The 20701-nt window shown below is 46.5% G+C and overlaps 1 protein-coding gene across 1 annotated transcript in view; it reads right to left on the bottom strand.

Moving 5' to 3' along the window:
• Positions 1–1033: 1033 nt before the first annotated feature.
• Positions 1034–20701, bottom strand: part of LOC308465286 (uncharacterized protein) — a gene marked incomplete at its 5' end in the record, with an annotated part of 27671 nt that continues 8003 nt past the window's right edge. Inside the window, 12 exon segments of the mRNA XM_080985109.1 lie at positions 1034–1290; positions 1293–1637; positions 3278–3310; positions 4289–4410; positions 6152–6174; positions 6479–6709; positions 7013–7108; positions 7630–8132; positions 13265–13441; positions 13622–13762; positions 17405–17456; positions 19551–20107. Of these exon segments, the coding sequence (XP_080841235.1) occupies positions 1130–1290; positions 1293–1637; positions 3278–3310; positions 4289–4410; positions 6152–6174; positions 6479–6709; positions 7013–7108; positions 7630–8132; positions 13265–13441; positions 13622–13762; positions 17405–17456; positions 19551–20107 (2441 nt within the window). The 3' untranslated portion in view covers positions 1034–1129.

Raw genomic sequence — 20701 nt, 5'->3', positions numbered from 1 at the left:
ATGCAAAGGCAATATTGCACAAGTCAGGAAGACCCTCAAAAATGCCCCCCACACAACCAGCATGGTGTAGTGGTTAAGAGCGGTGGACTCATAATCTGGTGAACCGCGTTCTCTTCCCCGCTCCTCCACATGCAGCTGCTGGGTGACCTTGGGCTAGTCACACTTCTCTGAAGTCTCTCAGCCTCTCACCTCACAGGGTGTTTGTTGTGGGGGAGAAAGGGAAAGGAGATTGTTGGCCGCTTTGAGACTCCTTCGGGTAGTGATAAAGCGGGATATCAAGTCCAAACCCCTCTTCTTCATCATCCCTACTTGTTCGAAGCCAGAGATTTTGAGAGCTTTATGCAACCTTTCTAGAGGCCAGAAAGCAAGGTAGACTTAGAAACTCTTTCCCCCCACTGCCAAAGTCCCCCCCCCTTGTGAGATCTCATACAGTCCCTTGCAAGAGATTTTCCCGGACTCACCCTCTTTCTATTTAGTAATTTGTTTTGACGAAGGGCTTCAGGCCGTGATCACGCAAGTTAAGTTGTGTATGAGTTTTGGACCGCCTGTACTCAAACTAGCAAACAGGTCTCTTTGGATATGGAGATTTTGCTGAATTGCCACATAAGCTTCCCTGAGGAGTAGCAAAAAAATGGATTTTGGAACTTCCATCTCCCTGGCCAGTGGAGATCTTGGAGGAGGAAAAGGGAATCTGAGAACAGGATTGAGGCTGAGGAAGGTTTTAAGTGATGTTCGTGCATAATTCTGGTTTTATTCAGAAAAGATGATGGTATTGTCTGTAGAAAACTTGTCAAGAGAGAGAACTACATCTAAACTGGAATGTGTGTGGGGTTGCTGTTGTTTACTAAATTATTTTCTTGCTTCTTTCCTCCTTTTGCACCTTCTGCACAGACACGAATAACAGATTCCCAAGGGAGAGAGAACAGGCAAGTTTGGGGACTGACAGGGGACCCAATCAATCAGTGTCATTTACAAAACTGGCCCAAGAAGGGAGAGTTGTATCATGATTGACACAAGGGATGGCCAATCACAGTTCTGCAAATAAGGTTTCTCCTTCAGCTCAGTCCTGAAGAGGAGCCTTAATGTGCCATGATGCCAATGAATATAAGCTTGCCTGTCTCCATCTCGGTCAACATAGTATCAGGTTCTCCTTCTTGCCAACGTAAAACAAGGGCTGGAGGGTCTCTCCTGAGAAGGGGGCTGCCGGATATGCGTGGAGAAGGGCTGCTGTATCAGCATCATAAAAGGACACCTGTCCCCCTTCACAGTTCAGAGTCACTCGGATCTTCTTGGCTCCTCACTTGGAACAGGGGCATCAAGGGGGGAGCATAACTTGTACCCACCGTCCCACTTCCCCAAACCCCAGATCCCTTCCCTAGTATTGTAACAGAACTCACCCTTCCTCTTCACAGACTTTCTGGCCACCCCCACCCCCCACCTCTCCTCTCTTCCCACAATGACCTCCCAGAAATGTCTGCCTGATGTGAAACCCTCACATCCCAGCACATCGCCATGTGTGTCAAATCTCTCAGGGTTGTTCGGCAGGCGTCTACGCACTTCTCCATCTCTCACACTCTTTCGATCCTCAGACAGGATGAGGCGGGGATGTGCTGTGTCTGGATCCAAAGTTACGTTTTCTGTGGGGGCAGAGGAGGAAAGAGAAGAGAAACGACGTCAACCGGGAAGCTGACTCTGTTTTAGGTACATGACAGAAATAGCATCCGCTCTGAAATGAACAGGGTCTCCATGGCTCTGCATTCAAGACAGGTTCTTAATGATTCTTGAAATATTTGCAGTTCTTTCAAGTGTTTGAAGTACTTAACACACATTCTCTACATAGAACCCTTGCAACTTCCCTGTAAGTTCCAAGGATGAAGAGTCTACCACCTTCTGAGGGACTCCCTTCCATGTTCTGCAGTGTGATGCAGGAGTCCCTGGGAGGTGCTTGGGCCTATGGTTTGTTTCCCCCAGGAAAACTATGAGCAGTTAGCTAAGAACAAACTTAATTTTATCTTGCAGTTTGGTTAGAGCAATGCAGAAAATAGATGGTTCTATTACATCGTTGATATGAATGGCTTTCTTTTCCTATGAATTGTGTTAATCGTTAATGCATTCACACACACACACACACACACACAAACACACACACACACACACACACACACACACACACACACACATTTGTCACCTTCAATGCAAAGACCCCATCCTGGCTCCCCAGACCTGATTTGGCTATATAATTCGTCTTTTTCTTCACTGTTCCTCCCATTTATGAAAAAGGGGGGGGAGTGGAAGCATCAGGAGAAGCCCATTTAAAAATTGGTCAGGCTGATGGACATTAGGAAGAAGATCTGCTCTGCAGCCCTCCCCCTCCTCCTGCCACGTTGTGGAAAGTTAGTCAAGTGATTTCTTTTTAAAGACACACTTTTGCACTTTGGAAATTATGTGGGATGTTGGATGTTGCCACTGCTGCTATTAGTCTTTTGTTTTGTTAAATGTAATGGGTTTTTCTAGTTTATTGTATTGATTAGCTTTTACATATTTTACTCACTGTTTTCTAAAAGAATCCCAGAATATAATTTTAAAGGTAAGTAAGAGTTTCCTTTATGCTGCCTTCTGCTGCACCTTTTCCAGATCTTATGATTCCTCTTTTGTGGTGTCCAGGTGTGATTTCTGTCTTCCCATTGAGCCTTTTCCCCTGGTCTGTGGTGTAATTCTGTCCTGCTCTTTTAAGCTTATTCAGGTTTCTCTAGTTTAAGAAGAGTAGTCATGTCTTCCCTCCAACACAAAAGCTGAGGGAAGACCCCCAATCTTGAAGAAGCCGGACCCCTGGAGTTCACACTCAGGCAGCCCCCAGCTCCCTCCACTGACACCAGAACCCTTTTACCTTCCAGCCCCCAAAGGTTGTTGCAGCCATTTTCTGAGCTATTTGTGTTCATGTATTTCCCACTCTTACACCTTTCTCTTACATAAAATGAGTGGGGACCCTGTATGGCTCAAAGGGATATTTCCCCCTCATGTACTGGGAGCCTTTGGCTTCACACCACCCCTGTGTCTTATGGAGATTCGGCACAGAAAAGCCAGCCATCCTGGGCTGGGGGCTTCCTAAGAGTCTGCAGGATCAGGCCAAGAGCCCCTCTAGCCCAGCATGCTGCTCTCATGTAACAGATGCCTCTGGGAAATAAGGCATGGAAGGAAGAGCTGCAGTGGCCTGGTCTTGTGAGAAGTGGATCCCATCTCTCCCGAATTAGTGTCTCTGTTTGACCCAGAAATGTACCTTTCCGCAGCTGAAGTCCATATTCCACAGTGTCTGGGAGAGAAAAGGGAACAGAGATTTAGCATCACACCATCATTCAGACAACAAACCTGGAATGAACTATATGAGCTCATGAGGTAGTAGCCAGGTGTTGTGGACTACAAGTCCCATCATCCCTAACCACTGGCCATGCCAGTTGGAGATTATGGGCGTTGCAGTTAAAACTATCTGAAATTCCCCATACCAGCTATCCCTGCATAAGGTGATGTCAAGGTTCAGGCCTGCAAAAATCTTGGAAGGAAGAGGAAGACTCCCAGAAGATCTCCCCATCAACAACAAGGTCCAGACATGCCTGTTCCAGGACAGGAGGCCTCAACCCCAGTCCCCTCTGCTCTTGGCTGGCTCTGTGACAGCCCTCTTCTCTCCTTCTGCCCCGCTTACATCAATCTCAGGGCCAAAGGAACAGGAGAAATGCCCCAAAAGTGAGATGTGTGAAAGCACCCAAAGCCTGGCTGAGAGATGGGAAGAGGTCAAGAACAACTTTTTTCAGGCAACCCGCAACTTAAGGGAGGGTTACATTCCTGGAGATTGTGCATAAAGGCAAATAGAGCAAAGTCAGAATGACCCCCGGAATCACCCCTGCCATCAGAGATCTCAAAACGGTCCCTTGAGATCTCGCAGGAGCCTCTCAGAACCAAGTAAGGTCTTAAAAGTGATTTGAGTGGTGGCTAAACCCTTTGTGGCAACCACTTTCAAGGCTTTTACCTTGCTGACTGGAATCTGGCAGGCTCCCCCAAGATCTCGCAGGAGCTTCAGGAGCCCAGCAATAAAGGTTTATCCTCCTTTTTCAATTGCCTAAGTAAAATCAGTTGTGAGTCATCTACATAGCAAAGTGTGGTTTCTAGATATTGAAAGAGAATAAATAAAAAGCCTTCTATTTTCCAGGCATGGCTAATATTCCGTATGACTAGGAGCCTGTCATGAACACTTCTAAACGTCCAGTACAAAGTACTTTCAGCCCATCTTTACTACCTCTGAATTTCTTCATGACTCCCTCCAGGAAGGGATTTATATCACAGAACTCCCAAATCTTCCACTTCAGGGCAGGAGGAAAAGCCACAAGAGGATCCTCTAAGTTCTCCTTCTCCTGAGACCTTGGATGAGAAGAACAAAGTGAAGCCACCATCCTTCCAATGCAAGGAGCTTTCTGACAAGGCAGGTGTCTTATCCTGATGATAAAGGCACCATGAAGACTTGGGAGCAGGGTTTTTCCTATGCATTGGCTCCCAGTACGTTTCCAAGCACAATTCAAAGTGTTGGTGCTGACCTTTAAAGCCCTAAACGGCCTCGGTCCAGTATACCTGAAGAAGCGTCTCCACCCCCATCATTCTGCCTGGACACTGAGGTCCAGTGCTGAGGGCCTTCTGGTGGTTCCCTCACTGTGAGATGCCAAGTTACAGGGAACCAGGCAGAGGGCCTTCTTGGTAGTGGCACCCGCCCTGTGGAATGCCCTCCTACCAGATGTCGAAGAGAAAAACAACTACCAAACTTTTAGAAGACATCTGAAGGCAGCCCTGTTTCAGGAAGCTTTTAATGTTTAATAGATTATTGTATTTTAATATTCTGTTGAAAGCCGCCCAGAGTGGCTGTGGAAACCCAGCCAGATGGGCGGGGTATAAATAAATTATTATTATTATTATTATTATTATTATTATTATGGCAAAAGGAATCTGTGGATCTAGAGAGCACCTAACAAGTTGAAGGAAAACCGACACACACCTGTTTCCAAAATATACTGAAGGAAATATAGGAACAGGAGATTGAAGGTAAAGAAGCTGGGTCCTTACACAAAGATTTTAGGACTAAACCAGTTTTAGTGAAACATTTCAAGTGATTAATGAGCAAAACTAAATAGATCTGGTACAGTCAAACCTCGGCTGTTGAACGCCTCTGTAGTCGAACGTTTCAGCTCCCGAACACTGAAAACTCGTCCTCCGTCTTCGAACGCTCCTTGGAAGTTGAACATCTGACGCGGCTGTTGACTGTTGTTTCTGGAGCGTTTGCCCCAATGGGAGAGTGCGCCTTGGTTGTCGAAGGTATTGGAAGTTGAATGGTCTTCTGGAACGGATTGACAACCAAGGTACCACTATATGTGCATTTCTGAAATATAAGAAAGTTCAGAATGCTTTAGAATGACTTTTGCAATTAACATTAAAAATGTACTTTAGCACAGTGGTTATATTTTAAAAATGGAGAAAATATTAGAAATTAAAGCAATATTTTCTAAACATGGAAGATTCTCAAAATTCATGAGTGTCTGAAGTTGTTTGGAGGACAAGGCTCTCAGAGGCTACTATTTATGATGGGTGGGTCAAAGGCAGTGGGGCCTATGAACCACAGGAGGGGAGTGTCCTCTGGGGCTCGGATCCTGATCACGGGTTTTGCACTGGCATCTGGTTAGTCACTGTGAAAACAGGATGCAGGACTTAATTGACCACTGGCCGGGTCCAGCAGGGCCCTTTCTCACCTTCTTATGGCTGAGGAAGAACCTGCAGAAGCCAGAAATACACTGGATATTTAAGGGTAAGTCATAGTGAAGATATTTACAAGCCCCTTTGGAATGTCTCCCCTTTTTGTATCAATTGCAGAGTAATTGAATCCATCACAGAGAAGGGCCTTCAGAAATATGCAATGGGAATGGCTTCCTGTCTGTGTTTGTAGATGGGACCAATAGCTACAAACGAAAATGTGTCCCTGTTTTTGACTGTGATTTTGTGAAATGGATGATGGAGTCCTAAGCTATCTCTGGAAGGAGGAACTGGACAGTGAGTTTCCCACCTGTTAAACAGGAACTTTCCTGGCAGAATAATAAGGCAGGGGTTTTCCATCACTTACCTCTGCAAGAAGCTTCCAATATCCTGGAAGGGAAGAAAGAAAGATGTCAGTGGAGCCACTTCTGCAGTCAGTTATAAATACTAAGCAGCTGAGTGGCAACTGCTGGAAATCACAGGTTTGGAGAGCACTACTGTTTTTTAGGCTTCTCAGAGACCTCTGGTTGGCCAATGCAAAAACACAATGCTAGAATGAAGGGGCCTGTGGTTTGACCTAGCAGGGCCCCTTTTGCGACCCCAGGACTGATGCCTGAGGGAGCGTGGAGGACCAAGAAATGCCTGTAGTCTGAAGCAGCACCCTCCACCCTCTCACATCAGGATGAGGCCTCACCTGCAGGAGTTCACTCGCTGGTTCCTGAAGCTTCTCCTCCATCTCCCGGATGAGGCTGTCAAGAGAGGAGAGTTCCCTGGAGAGTCTGGCCAGGTGCTCCTCCCTTTTGGCTGCAATCTCCTTCTCCACTTCTGCCATCTGGGCCAGAATACGTTTCTCTTGTTCTTCCAGAAACTGGTGCAGTCGCCTGAACTCAGCCACCATCTTTTCCCTCTCTTCACCTGTTTGTTTCTGCAGCAAAGAGATTGAAAGAAGAGAACAGTGGGCCAAAATCAGGCATCTAGCTTCCTGTTAAAGGATGAGGAGGCCAGGTATCCCAATTCCCCTGGAAGGCAACTTCTGACATATTCAGCAGAGAAAGAGCTTTGTAAAAACTTACAGCCCACCCCCTCCTTTAAATGGTCTTTCATGCGCTGTAGGAGATCAGGCTGATAAAAAATAAACCACTTTCTGTATTCCATATTCATTTCCCCCCCAGATATTGATTCTAGACTATAGCATTTTTCATCTTAAGGCAGTAACAATGGTGCTTACAAGCAGGTCTTGGCTTTCCTTTTCTGTGTCTGCTTTAAATTTCAGAATTTTCTCTCTCTCCTTCCTCACATTGTCTAGGCAGCTGCTGATCTGATCCTGAAAAGAAAACAAAGTCCAAGTTGGGCTGCATTACACATTAACAGGCAAGCTGATTGTATGTTTGCTCCCTGCCCCACATCCCTGGGTCATTTGCAGAGGTTCCCCCTTTTCCTCCAAGAGGAGACAGAAATGGGGCTGCCCTATATCAGAGCTGAGAAACATGGGGGTTTGCTATTTGTGCCCCACACTTGAGCACACCTCCAACATCTCCCCCTCCTTTTTATAAAATTAATCCTAAATGTTGTAATATTTTGTCCCAGAGGAGTAACTGCAGCTTGCATTCAGGGGGTGACTGGCGGCACTTTAATCCCTCAAAAAAAAAATATTATCGTATAAAGTTTCATAAGTTTAGTCTTATCAGGCTGCACAAGATCTCTTGCTGGAGGATTCCTTTTGGGAGGCAAGTAGAGAGAATACATTACATCATCATCATCATCATCATTATTATTATTGCTGCTGCAAGCCCCTCTTGTCAGCAGCTCTTCCACCCCCAAGAAAGACCCACTGCCTTTTCCTACCTTGTACTCCTGGGACGCCTCCTCCAGAGGAACCGCCTCGTGGCCTTTGTGCTCCTTGGATACATTACACACCACACAGATGGGGGCTTCATCCTCCTGGCAGAAGAGCTTCAGGGGCTCCTGGTGCTTCTCGCAGACCCTCCCCTTTCCTTCCCCCTGCTGTTTCCCCCACAGATGGCTGAATTTCTTGGCTATTTCCACAACATTTGCCAGCTGCTGGTTTCGCCTAATGCTGCTTTGCTCCACCCTTTCCCTGCACTGAGGGCAGGAAGCCTCTCCCTCGGATTCCCCCCAGCACTGGATCAGGCAGGATCGACAGAAGTTGTGCCCGCACTCCGGGATGATCATTGGATCCGTGAAATAATCCAGGCAGATGGAGCAAGTGGCTTCCTCGCAGAGATCCTGCACGGGACCCCCAGAAGCAGCCATGGCTGCTGCCTCGCCAGGAAGAGAGGGAGATGGTTTCGTTTTCTCTCTATTGCGTCTGCAAATGGGCGTGTTCCCTTTCCAGGGAATTCAGATGAGATTACTCAAAATCTCAGCTGCCTTGGAGTTGGGTGCAGCCCTTTGTCAGTGAAATATCACTTTAGTCAGAGAGAACATGAACCAAACAAGTGCCTCTTTTGGGAAAGCTGCCTGGGGGAGGGACAAGAGGCGGGCTTCCTCTCCTGACTGACCTAACAGAAAGCCAATGAAAATGTGGCCAACCCCACCTGCCACTCAAGTTCAAGCAGAGAAGCAGGAGTCAAACTAGGGACTCCTCTGATTCACAGCTCAATATTTTGCCTTGCATCTCATCAAAGACCATATCTGAAAGGTCAGGAAAAACTGGCAGCAGGCCACAGCAGAGAAAATACCCTTTGCAGCTACCACCCAAGTTTCTGTTATATATGTAAAGTACGTTATCCTGCAACTTTCCAGGTACTGTAGTTTATATACATCAAAAACAGTGACACTTGAACCGAACCACCTTGGATTAGTTTATCCATGCCTTTTCTTCCCTGCACATGTCACAAGTGAGTGAAAAAATGAATTGGAGGCTGCAGTCTTGGCGTAACCCCCCCCCCCCCTTTACATCTGTTTTCAAATGGACACACTGTTGGGTAACGCAAAATCAATTTGCAGTGAGCTTTTATTGTTGGAATGATACCAGTTTATTGCTTGCGGTTCATTTAGAAGTGATGCAGAAAATAGATGTTGCATCTTTTATAATGATATCTATTGTATTGTTGCTATAAATTGCTTTCTTTTATTACAGATTGGTTTGATGTAAGATCTAGGAAGTGTCACTCCCACCAGTAACTTTAAATGCAAGAGCCCATCCTGGCTCCCTGTATCAGATCAACTATATGACTTGTCTTTCTGTAGACCACGAGACTCTTCATTTCAGGGTTGTGGGTTCGTGCCCCACGTTGGGTGAAAGATTATTGCGTTGCACAGAGTTGTTTGATGACCCTCACTGTCCCTTACAACTTCTACAAGTCTATGATTCTCTGTTTCTCCTAAAACTGTGCCTCCATTAGACCCTGACATTTAATTTTTTGCCGCTTTAGTCCAGATTCCACAGCGTCTGGAGAAAACAAGGGAAGAGAGATTTAACATCACACCATCATTCAGATAACAAACCTGGTAACAACAATATGTGCTCATGCGATTGTAGCCGGAATGGTGCATTCTAGATGTTGTGGACTACAAATCCCATCATCCCTAGCCACTGGCCATGCCAGCTGGAGATTATGGGAGTTGCACTTGAAAACATCTCAAAGCCACCATGATGAGCATCCTTGCATATGCCAGGGCAGGGGCGATGTCAAGGTTCAGGCCTGCCCAGACCTAGAACCTGGTGTCTCCTAAGGTGATGTCTCTGCTTTTTAAGTACCCACCACCTTAAGTACATCTTAAGTACCCGCCACCTAAAGAACAATAAAACTATCAATGCATATCCTTGCCTTCTGGCCTTCCCGAAGATGGGCTGTGGAAACACCTGCCTCAGGCAACCCATCAATGGATGTTCATTGTCCCCCTACAAATGCTGTGTACTTGACTGTATATCCCAAGGATTATGGGGGAGGGTGGTATTCAAGTTGAGTACGTGACCTCTCCCGTAGAGAATTATGGAGGAAGACGATGTCCAAATCCGCCTTTCCTTTTGAAGCAAAATGTCATTGAAATGGGGAAGAAATGCCCTCGCATGAAGTCTCAGGTGTGCAATTTTGGGAGAGGGGAGACTGCAGTGATGGGGAGCGGGCAGGCTGGCAAGGCCCCCTAGATTTAGAGGCCCTAGGCTTCATCTTTCTGTTGGGAACGATGGAAGGCACAAGGAAAAGGGGACGACAGAGGATGAGATGGTTGGATGGTGTTCTCGAAGCTACCAGCATGAGTTTGACCAAACTGCGGGAGGCAGCGGAAGACAGGAGTGCCTGGCGTGCTCTGGTCCAGGGGGTCACGAAGAGTCGGACACGACTAAACAACTAAACAGCAACAACAATAGGCTTCAGCCTACTCAGCCTATACATAAACCCGGCCTTGCCTAGCACCCAAGTCACTACAGGTCTGGTTTTCCAAAAACTGAAACACAGCCAGGGATTTTTTTGGGGGGGAGGGGGACTTTTGTGGGGAGGGCAGAACTGAGAAATCTGTGACACAATTGGTCAGTTAGTTAAGTGTTTTTTATTTATTTATTTAAGGGGCCAGCTGCCCTCCCTGCCCCCCCCTGTCTACACCCATGGCGGACATCTTTGAGGGGAAAGACGAGAAAGCAGGAGTCATGGCAGAACCCAAACTGGATGTTGCAAAGCCCCCTTCAGAGCTTCACTGTTGACACAGGAATACCTGAACATGAGCTGCAACATGAAAGAACTTCACAATGAGGGCTTGGGATCACATCTCTGAAGAGGGCTTTGCAACATGGTGCAGATGCTGAGAAAATGGATAGGGAGATTTTTCGTGCATGTTATACAAAAGAATAAGAGGGGATCTGTAAAAAAAACATATAGATGTATCTGATTGTTCACAACAAGTCACCTTAAAGAAAATAATTGTATAAGTGGGAATTTACTACCACCCCCTGAAATTCCCTAAATTGTCTCTGTTCTGTTCTTGGAACTTCTTTCAGAGGCTTTTACGTTCTGGGGATTAGCAAGTCAAGTCAGGGAGACGCCTTGAGAAACCTTTCTTGGAGGTCAGTAAGTAAGGCAAAGGGGCTTAGAAACCCTTTGCACAGCAGGATATAGGGCACCAAAATTGTAAGCTTTCTGGGCTGTGGATGCTCTCGTGAGATCACACACGGTCCCGTCTGACAGTTCCCTCCCTCTATCTATCTATCTATCTATCTATCTATCTATGTTTCTACGAAGCACACAAGGCTGTGATTGCATAATTGAGTTATGTGCAAATTTTGGGCCTCTGGATAGAGATTGTTGAATTACCACATAAGACGAAGGAAAGGGATTTTGGTTGTTCACGGCCAATGGAGGTCATCTTGGGGGAGGGAAAGGGAAACTGAGAACAGGATTAAGGCTGGGGGGGGGGGGTTTAACTGATGTCCTTTCAGAATCGTCTTGCCAACAAAGGTCCGTATAGTTAAAGCTATGGTTTTCCCAGTAGTGATATATGGAAGTGAGAGCTGGACCATAAAGAAGGCTGATCGCCGAAGAATTGATGCTTTTGAATTATGGTGCTGGAGGAGACTCTTGAAAGTCCCATGGACTTCAAGAAGATCAAACCTCTCCATTCTGAAGGAAATCAGGCCTGGGTGCTCAGTGGAAGGACAGATCGTGCAGCTGAGGCTCCAATACTTTGGCCACCTCATGAGAAGAGAAGACTCCCTGGAAAAGCCCCTGATGTTGGGAAAGATGGAGGGCACTAGGAGAAGGGGACGACAGAGGACGAGATGGTTGGGCAGTGTTCTTGAAGCTACCAACATGAGTTTGACCAAACTGCAGGAGGCAGTGGAAGACAGGAGTGCCTGGCGTGCTCTGGTCCAGGGGGTCACGAAGAGTCGGACATGACTGAACAACAACTAGGGTCATCTAGTCCAACCCCCTGCAATGCAGGAATCTTTTGCCCAATGTGGGGCTCGAACACACAACCCTAATATTAAGAGCCTCATGCTTTACCGAATGAGCAATGTAAGGCCAGTAAGGTTATGATCTCGTCTTTATAAAGCTGTGTCAGACTCGACTCTCTTTTGGGAGGCTGGAGAAAGAACAGTATCGGAACCAGAATAAGAGCAGGGTTGTTGCTGTTTTAAGTATTAGTCTGCTTATTTCCCCCTGAAGCAGCTGATTCTCAAGGGAAAGCATGTGGGAGAGACACCAGGCTGGTTTCAGGACTGGCAGGAGAGCCAACCAATCTGTTGTTTGCCAACCTGGCCTGAGAAGGTAGACTTGGCATCATGACTGGCAGGAAGTCTGGCCAATCACTGTCCTGCAAACACTGTTCTACTTCGGGGGGGGGGGGAACAACCCTTGAGGACTGCGTGATGATGAGTGGTTGGGGCGAGGGAGAGCTTTCATTCTTTCCAGAACTAACTGAAAGTTCTTGAAGATTCCAGAAGATTTTGGATACTGCAAGAAGCTTCCAGAAGGCTGGAAGTTTTTCTTTAGTCAAGGCCACATCTGTGAGAGGAGCTGCTTCAGTTCTTACAGCAGCTGTATGAAAACTGTGTTTAGTCTGCATTGATCTGGCAAGCAGACAGGATGCAAGAGATGCAAGCCCAGAAAACTCTAAGGAAGGAACACTTCAGCAGATGAACTCTGTAAATGAGAACTGATATAAGTAAAAAATCTGCTCCTTTTCCCTTATGAGGTACCCAAGAACCCATATAGAGTCCTTAAGTGGGTTCACTATCAGTAGGAGAAAATAACAGAGACCAGCCAGAGAATATTGAGAAGCAAAGCAGCTAGTAAGTCTGATCTTTATTGAACTGTTGCAACAGGGTGCTCCCCCATACGCCGGAGAGAGGAGGAGGACCCAGAACAAAGGTGTGCCCACCCTTATATAGACATTTTAAATTGCCCACCCTGGAGTCCAAGACCACCCCCAGAAAAATCATACATACATCACAGAAGGGGTGTAGCCCAAGACCACCCCCCAGATACATCATGCCTACATCACAGAAAAGGCGGTCTACAACAGAAATCTGAGTGTGTTGTTTATCTCCTGTCTGGCAAGTTACCTGATTGCATTATCTGGGTTTTGGCCATTCTTTTGTTATTATAACTACTTAATTCCTGAATCTAGCTCACAAGTCACAGGGTCACACCCTGTTCATATCTTGAATGTGGATTTGTGAGGACAGGATTTGTGAGGAAAGAGACAGAGAAATATTTGAGGTCAATTTGTTCAGGACCTAATCTGTGGGGTTTCAGACATGTGGTTTATATATACAGTTACGAACATTTAATTTTTTTATATATGACCTTAAAATTCTTATAACAGGAACCATTAAGCTTTTATGACCCGATGGTAAAATACTTCTGTCTGTAATTAACTGAATCTGTGAGTTACTGGCTTCGTTGTCTGGGTCAGAGCTTCTGAAGCGCTTTGATGTTGCACATTGCTCTGCTGATTTAGGACAGGTGGCACTGAGAAGCATATTTAGCAGCAAACCTGGAACCTTTTCTGTCTCTACCCTCAGAGAGTGCTAAGTGGCCTTTGGCGGACACATAAAAGAAGGGCTGGAGGGTCTCTCCTGAGAAGGAGGCTGCTGGAAATGCGCGGAGAAGGGCTGCTGTATCAGCATCGTAAAAGGACACCCGTCCCCCTTCATAGTTCAGGGTCACTCGGATCCTCTTGAGGGGCAGCAGAACTTGGGGGAAGAATAACTTGAACAAACTGCCCCACGTCCTAAAAACCCAGATCCCTTCAATAGGACCAGAAGAGAAACCACCCTTCCTCTTCACAGACTTTCTGGCCACCCCCACCCCCCACCCCTCCTCTCTTCCCACAGTGACCTCCCAGAAATGTCTGCCTGATGTGAAACCCTCACATCCCAGCACATAGGTTTCTGTGTCAAATCTCTCAGGGTTGTCTGGCAGGTCTTGATAGACGTCTCCCTGTCTCACACACTTTCGATCCTCAGACAGGATGAGGTAGGGATGTGCTGTGTTTGGATCCAAAGTTATGTTTTCTGTGAGGGCAGAGGAGGAAAGAGAAGAGAAACGACGTCAACGGGGAAGCTGACTTTTCTTTAGTCACACTACAGAAACCTCATGAGAAGAGAAGACTCCCTGGAAAAGACCCTGATGTTGGGAAAGATGGAGGGCGCAAGGAGAAGGGGACGACAGAGGATGAGATGGTTGGATAGTGTTCTCGAAGCTACCAGCATGAGTTTGACCAAGCTGCGGGAGGCAGTGGAAGATAGGAGTGCCTGGCATGCTCTGGTCCAGGGGGTCATGAAGAGTCAGACATGACTAAACAACAACAAATTAAAGCCAAACCCAGTAACACCTAGGAAGTGTCATTCCCACCTTCAATGCAGAGACCCCATCCTGGCTCCCCAGACCATATTGATATGACTCATCTTTCTCATCTCTGTTCCTCACATACATAAAAAGAGGCTTAGAAAAGTTTCCAGGTTGTTGTTGTTACAGAGATTTTTGGCTAAATAACAAAGAAATAGCTAGAAGGTGACTGGAGGCATGTCCCCACCACCACCACCACACAAGCAGGAAAAAAAGTCCTAGCTAAAGACAATGTTATTAGGTAAAGGTAAAGGTAAAGGGACCCCTGACCATTAGGTCCATTCGTGACTGACTCTGGGGTTGGGGCGCTCATCCTGCTGCCTCGCCAGGAAGAGAGGGAGATGGTTTCGTTTTCTCTCTATTGCGTCTGCAAATGGGCGTGTTCCCTTTCCAGGGAATTCAGATGAGATTACTCAAAATCTCAGCTGCCTTGGAGTTGGGTGCAGCCCTTTGTCAGTGAAATATCACTTTAGTCAGAGAGAACATGAACTAAACAAGTGCCTCTTTTGGGAAAGCTGCCTGGGGGAGGGACAAGAGGCGGGCTTCCTCTCCTGACTGACCTAACAGAAAGCCAATGAAAATGTGGCCAACCCCACCTGCCACTCAAGTTCAAGCAGAGAAGCAGGAGTCAAACTAGGGACTCCTCTGATTCACAGCTCAATATTTTGCCTTGCATCTCATCAAAGACCATATCTGAAAGGTCAGGAAAAACTGGCAGCAGGCCACAGCAGAGAAAATACCCTTTGCAGCTACCACCCAAGTTTCTGTTATATATGTAAAGTACGTTATCCTGCAACTTTCCAGGTACTGTAGTTTATATACATCAAAAACAGTGACACTTGAACCGAACCACCTTGGATTAGTTTATCCATGCCTTTTCTTCCCTGCACATGTCACAAGTGAGTGAAAAAATGAATTGGAGGCTGCAGTCTTGGCGTAACCCCCCCCCCTTTACATCTGTTTTCAAATGGACACACTGTTGGGTAACGCAAAATCAATTTGCAGTGAGCTTTTATTGTTGGAATGATACCAGTTTATTGCTTGCGGTTCATTTAGAAGTGATGCAGAAAATAGATGTTGCATCTTTTATAATGATATCTATTGTATTGTTGCTATAAATTGCTTTCTTTTATTACAGATTGGTTTGATGTAAGATCTAGGAAGTGTCACTCCCACCAGTAACTTTAAATGCAAGAGCCCATCCTGGCTCCCTGTATCAGATCAACTATATGACTTGTCTTTCTGTAGACCACGAGACTCTTCATTTCAGGGTTGTGGGTTCGTGCCCCACGTTGGGTGAAAGATTATTGCGTTGCACAGAGTTGTTTGATGACCCTCACTGTCCCTTACAACTTCTACAAGTCTATGATTCTCTGTTTCTCCTAAAACTGTGCCTCCATTAGACCCTGACATTTAATTTTTTGCCGCTTTAGTCCAGATTCCACAGCGTCTGGAGAAAACAAGGGAAGAGAGATTTAACATCACACCATCATTCAGATAACAAACCTGGTAACAACAATATGTGCTCATGCGATTGTAGCCGGAATGGTGCATTCTAGATGTTGTGGACTACAAATCCCATCATCCCTAGCCACTGGCCATGCCAGCTGGAGATTATGGGAGTTGCACTTGAAAACATCTCAAAGCCACCATGATGAGCATCCTTGCATATGCCAGGGCAGGGGCGATGTCAAGGTTCAGGCCTGCCCAGACCTAGAACCTGGTGTCTCCTAAGGTGATGTCTCTGCTTTTTAAGTACCCACCACCTTAAGTACATCTTAAGTACCCGCCACCTAAAGAACAATAAAACTATCAATGCATATCCTTGCCTTCTGGCCTTCCCGAAGATGGGCTGTGGAAACACCTGCCTCAGGCAACCCATCAATGGATGTTCATTGTCCCCCTACAAATGCTGTGTACTTGACTGTATATCCCAAGGATTATGGGGGAGGGTGGTATTCAAGTTGAGTACGTGACCTCTCCCGTAGAGAATTATGGAGGAAGACGATGTCCAAATCCGCCTTTCCTTTTGAAGCAAAATGTCATTGAAATGGGGAAGAAATGCCCTCGCATGAAGTCTCAGGTGTGCAATTTTGGGAGAGGGGAGACTGCAGTGATGGGGAGCGGGCAGGCTGGCAAGGCCCCCTAGATTTAGAGGCCCTAGGCTTCATCTTTCTGTTGGGAACGATGGAAGGCACAAGGAAAAGGGGACGACAGAGGATGAGATGGTTGGATGGTGTTCTCGAAGCTACCAGCATGAGTTTGACCAAACTGCGGGAGGCAGCGGAAGACAGGAGTGCCTGGCGTGCTCTGGTCCAGGGGGTCACGAAGAGTCGGACACGACTAAACAACTAAACAGCAACAACAATAGGCTTCAGCCTACTCAGCCTATACATAAACCCGGCCTTGCCTAGCACCCAAGTCACTACAGGTCTGGTTTTCCAAAAACTGAAACACAGCCAGGGATTTTTTTGGGGGGGAGGGGGACTTTTGTGGGGAGGGCAGAACTGAGAAATCTGTGACACAATTGGTCAGTTAGTTAAGTGTTTTTTATTTATTTATTTAAGGGGCCAGCTGCCCTCCCTGCCCCCCCCTGTCTACACCCATGGCGGACATCTTTGAGGGGAAAGACGAGAAAGCAGGAGTCATGGCAGAACCCAAACTGGATGTTGCAAAGCCCCCTTCAGAGCTTCACTGTTGACACAGGAATACCTGAACATGAGCTGCAACATGAAAGAACTTCACAATGAGGGCTTGGGATCACATCTCTGAAGAGGGCTTTGCAACATGGTGCAGATGCTGAGAAAATGGATAGGGAGATTTTTCGTGCATGTTATACAAAAGAATAAGAGGGGATCTGTAAAAAAAACATATAGATGTATCTGATTGTTCACAACAAGTCACCTTAAAGAAAATAATTGTATAAGTGGGAATTTACTACCACCCCCTGAAATTCCCTAAATTGTCTCTGTTCTGTTCTTGGAACTTCTTTCAGAGGCTTTTACGTTCTGGGGATTAGCAAGTCAAGTCAGGGAGACGCCTTGAGAAACCTTTCTTGGAGGTCAGTAAGTAAGGCAAAGGGGCTTAGAAACCCTTTGCACAGCAGGATATAGGGCACCAAAATTGTAAGCTTTCTGGGCTGTGGATGCTCTCGTGAGATCACACACGGTCCCGTCTGACAGTTCCCTCCCTCTATCTATCTATCTATCTATCTATCTATCTATGTTTCTACGAAGCACACAAGGCTGTGATTGCATAATTGAGTTATGTGCAAATTTTGGGCCTCTGGATAGAGATTGTTGAATTACCACATAAGACGAAGGAAAGGGATTTTGGTTGTTCACGGCCAATGGAGGTCATCTTGGGGGAGGGAAAGGGAAACTGAGAACAGGATTAAGGCTGGGGGGGGGGGTTTAACTGATGTCCTTTCAGAATCGTCTTGCCAACAAAGGTCCGTATAGTTAAAGCTATGGTTTTCCCAGTAGTGATATATGGAAGTGAGAGCTGGACCATAAAGAAGGCTGATCGCCGAAGAATTGATGCTTTTGAATTATGGTGCTGGAGGAGACTCTTGAAAGTCCCATGGACTTCAAGAAGATCAAACCTCTCCATTCTGAAGGAAATCAGGCCTGGGTGCTCAGTGGAAGGACAGATCGTGCAGCTGAGGCTCCAATACTTTGGCCACCTCATGAGAAGAGAAGACTCCCTGGAAAAGCCCCTGATGTTGGGAAAGATGGAGGGCACTAGGAGAAGGGGACGACAGAGGACGAGATGGTTGGGCAGTGTTCTTGAAGCTACCAACATGAGTTTGACCAAACTGCAGGAGGCAGTGGAAGACAGGAGTGCCTGGCGTGCTCTGGTCCAGGGGGTCACGAAGAGTCGGACACGACTGAACAACAACTAGGGTCATCTAGTCCAACCCCCTGCAATGCAGGAATCTTTTGCCCAATGTGGGGCTCGAACACACAACCCTAATATTAAGAGCCTCATGCTTTACCGAATGAGCAATGTAAGGCCAGTAAGGTTATGATCTCGTCTTTATAAAGCTGTGTCAGACTCGACTCTCTTTTGGGAGGCTGGAGAAAGAACAGTATCGGAACCAGAATAAGAGCAGGGTTGTTGCTGTTTTAAGTATTAGTCTGCTTATTTCCCCCTGAAGCAGCTGATTCTCAAGGGAAAGCATGTGGGAGAGACACCAGGCTGGTTTCAGGACTGGCAGGAGAGCCAACCAATCTGTTGTTTGCCAACCTGGCCTGAGAAGGTAGACTTGGCATCATGACTGGCAGGAAGTCTGGCCAATCACTGTCCTGCAAACACTGTTCTACTTCGGGGGGGGGGGAACAACCCTTGAGGACTGCGTGATGATGAGTGGTTGGGGCGAGGGAGAGCTTTCATTCTTTCCAGAACTAACTGAAAGTTCTTGAAGATTCCAGAAGATTTTGGATACTGCAAGAAGCTTCCAGAAGGCTGGAAGTTTTTCTTTAGTCAAGGCCACATCTGTGAGAGGAGCTGCTTCAGTTCTTACAGCAGCTGTATGAAAACTGTGTTTAGTCTGCATTGATCTGGCAAGCAGACAGGATGCAAGAGATGCAAGCCCAGAAAACTCTAAGGAAGGAACACTTCAGCAGATGAACTCTGTAAATGAGAACTGATATAAGTAAAAAATCTGCTCCTTTTCCCTTATGAGGTACCCAAGAACCCATATAGAGTCCTTAAGTGGGTTCACTATCAGTAGGAGAAAATAACAGAGACCAGCCAGAGAATATTGAGAAGCAAAGCAGCTAGTAAGTCTGATCTTTATTGAACTGTTGCAACAGGGTGCTCCCCCATACGCCGGAGAGAGGAGGAGGACCCAGAACAAAGGTGTGCCCACCCTTATATAGACATTTTAAATTGCCCACCCTGGAGTCCAAGACCACCCCCAGAAAAATCATACATACATCACAGAAGGGGTGTAGCCCAAGACCACCCCCCAGATACATCATGCCTACATCACAGAAAAGGCGGTCTACAACAGAAATCTGAGTGTGTTGTTTATCTCCTGTCTGGCAAGTTACCTGATTGCATTATCTGGGTTTTGGCCATTCTTTTGTTATTATAACTACTTAATTCCTGAATCTAGCTCACAAGTCACAGGGTCACACCCTGTTCATATCTTGAATGTGGATTTGTGAGGACAGGATTTGTGAGGAAAGAGACAGAGAAATATTTGAGGTCAATTTGTTCAGGACCTAATCTGTGGGGTTTCAGACATGTGGTTTATATATACAGTTACGAACATTTAATTTTTTTATATATGACCTTAAAATTCTTATAACAGGAACCATTAAGCTTTTATGACCCGATGGTAAAATACTTCTGTCTGTAATTAACTGAATCTGTGAGTTACTGGCTTCGTTGTCTGGGTCAGAGCTTCTGAAGCGCTTTGATGTTGCACATTGCTCTGCTGATTTAGGACAGGTGGCACTGAGAAGCATATTTAGCAGCAAACCTGGAACCTTTTCTGTCTCTACCCTCAGAGAGTGCTAAGTGGCCTTTGGCGGACACATAAAAGAAGGGCTGGAGGGTCTCTCCTGAGAAGGAGGCTGCTGGAAATGCGCGGAGAAGGGCTGCTGTATCAGCATCGTAAAAGGACACCCGTCCCCCTTCATAGTTCAGGGTCACTCGGATCCTCTTGAGGGGCAGCAGAACTTGGGGGAAGAATAACTTGAACAAACTGCCCCACGTCCTAAAAACCCAGATCCCTTCAATAGGACCAGAAGAGAAACCACCCTTCCTCTTCACAGACTTTCTGGCCACCCCCACCCCCCACCCCTCCTCTCTTCCCACAGTGACCTCCCAGAAATGTCTGCCTGATGTGAAACCCTCACATCCCAGCACATAGGTTTCTGTGTCAAATCTCTCAGGGTTGTCTGGCAGGTCTTGATAGACGTCTCCCTGTCTCACACACTTTCGATCCTCAGACAGGATGAGGTAGGGATGTGCTGTGTTTGGATCCAAAGTTATGTTTTCTGTGAGGGCAGAGGAGGAAAGAGAAGAGAAACGACGTCAACGGGGAAGCTGACTTTTCTTTAGTCACACTACAGAAACCTCATGAGAAGAGAAGACTCCCTGGAAAAGACCCTGATGTTGGGAAAGATGGAGGGCGCAAGGAGAAGGGGACGACAGAGGATGAGATGGTTGGATAGTGTTCTCGAAGCTACCAGCATGAGTTTGACCAAGCTGCGGGAGGCAGTGGAAGATAGGAGTGCCTGGCATGCTCTGGTCCAGGGGGTCATGAAGAGTCAGACATGACTAAACAACAACAAATTAAAGCCAAACCCAGTAACACCTAGGAAGTGTCATTCCCACCTTCAATGCAGAGACCCCATCCTGGCTCCCCAGACCATATTGATATGACTCATCTTTCTCATCTCTGTTCCTCACATACATAAAAAGAGGCTTAGAAAAGTTTCCAGGTTGTTGTTGTTACAGAGATTTTTGGCTAAATAACAAAGAAATAGCTAGAAGGTGACTGGAGGCATGTCCCCACCACCACCACCACACAAGCAGGAAAAAAAGTCCTAGCTAAAGACAATGTTATTAGGTAAAGGTAAAGGTAAAGG

Source organism: Podarcis pityusensis, assembly GCF_964106645.2.
Source record: "Podarcis pityusensis genome assembly, chromosome: 2".
Classification (NCBI taxonomy): Eukaryota; Metazoa; Chordata; class Lepidosauria; order Squamata; family Lacertidae; genus Podarcis; species Podarcis pityusensis.
Note: the sequence above shows the minus strand (reverse complement) of the source record. Positions and strands in the feature narration are given on the sequence as shown.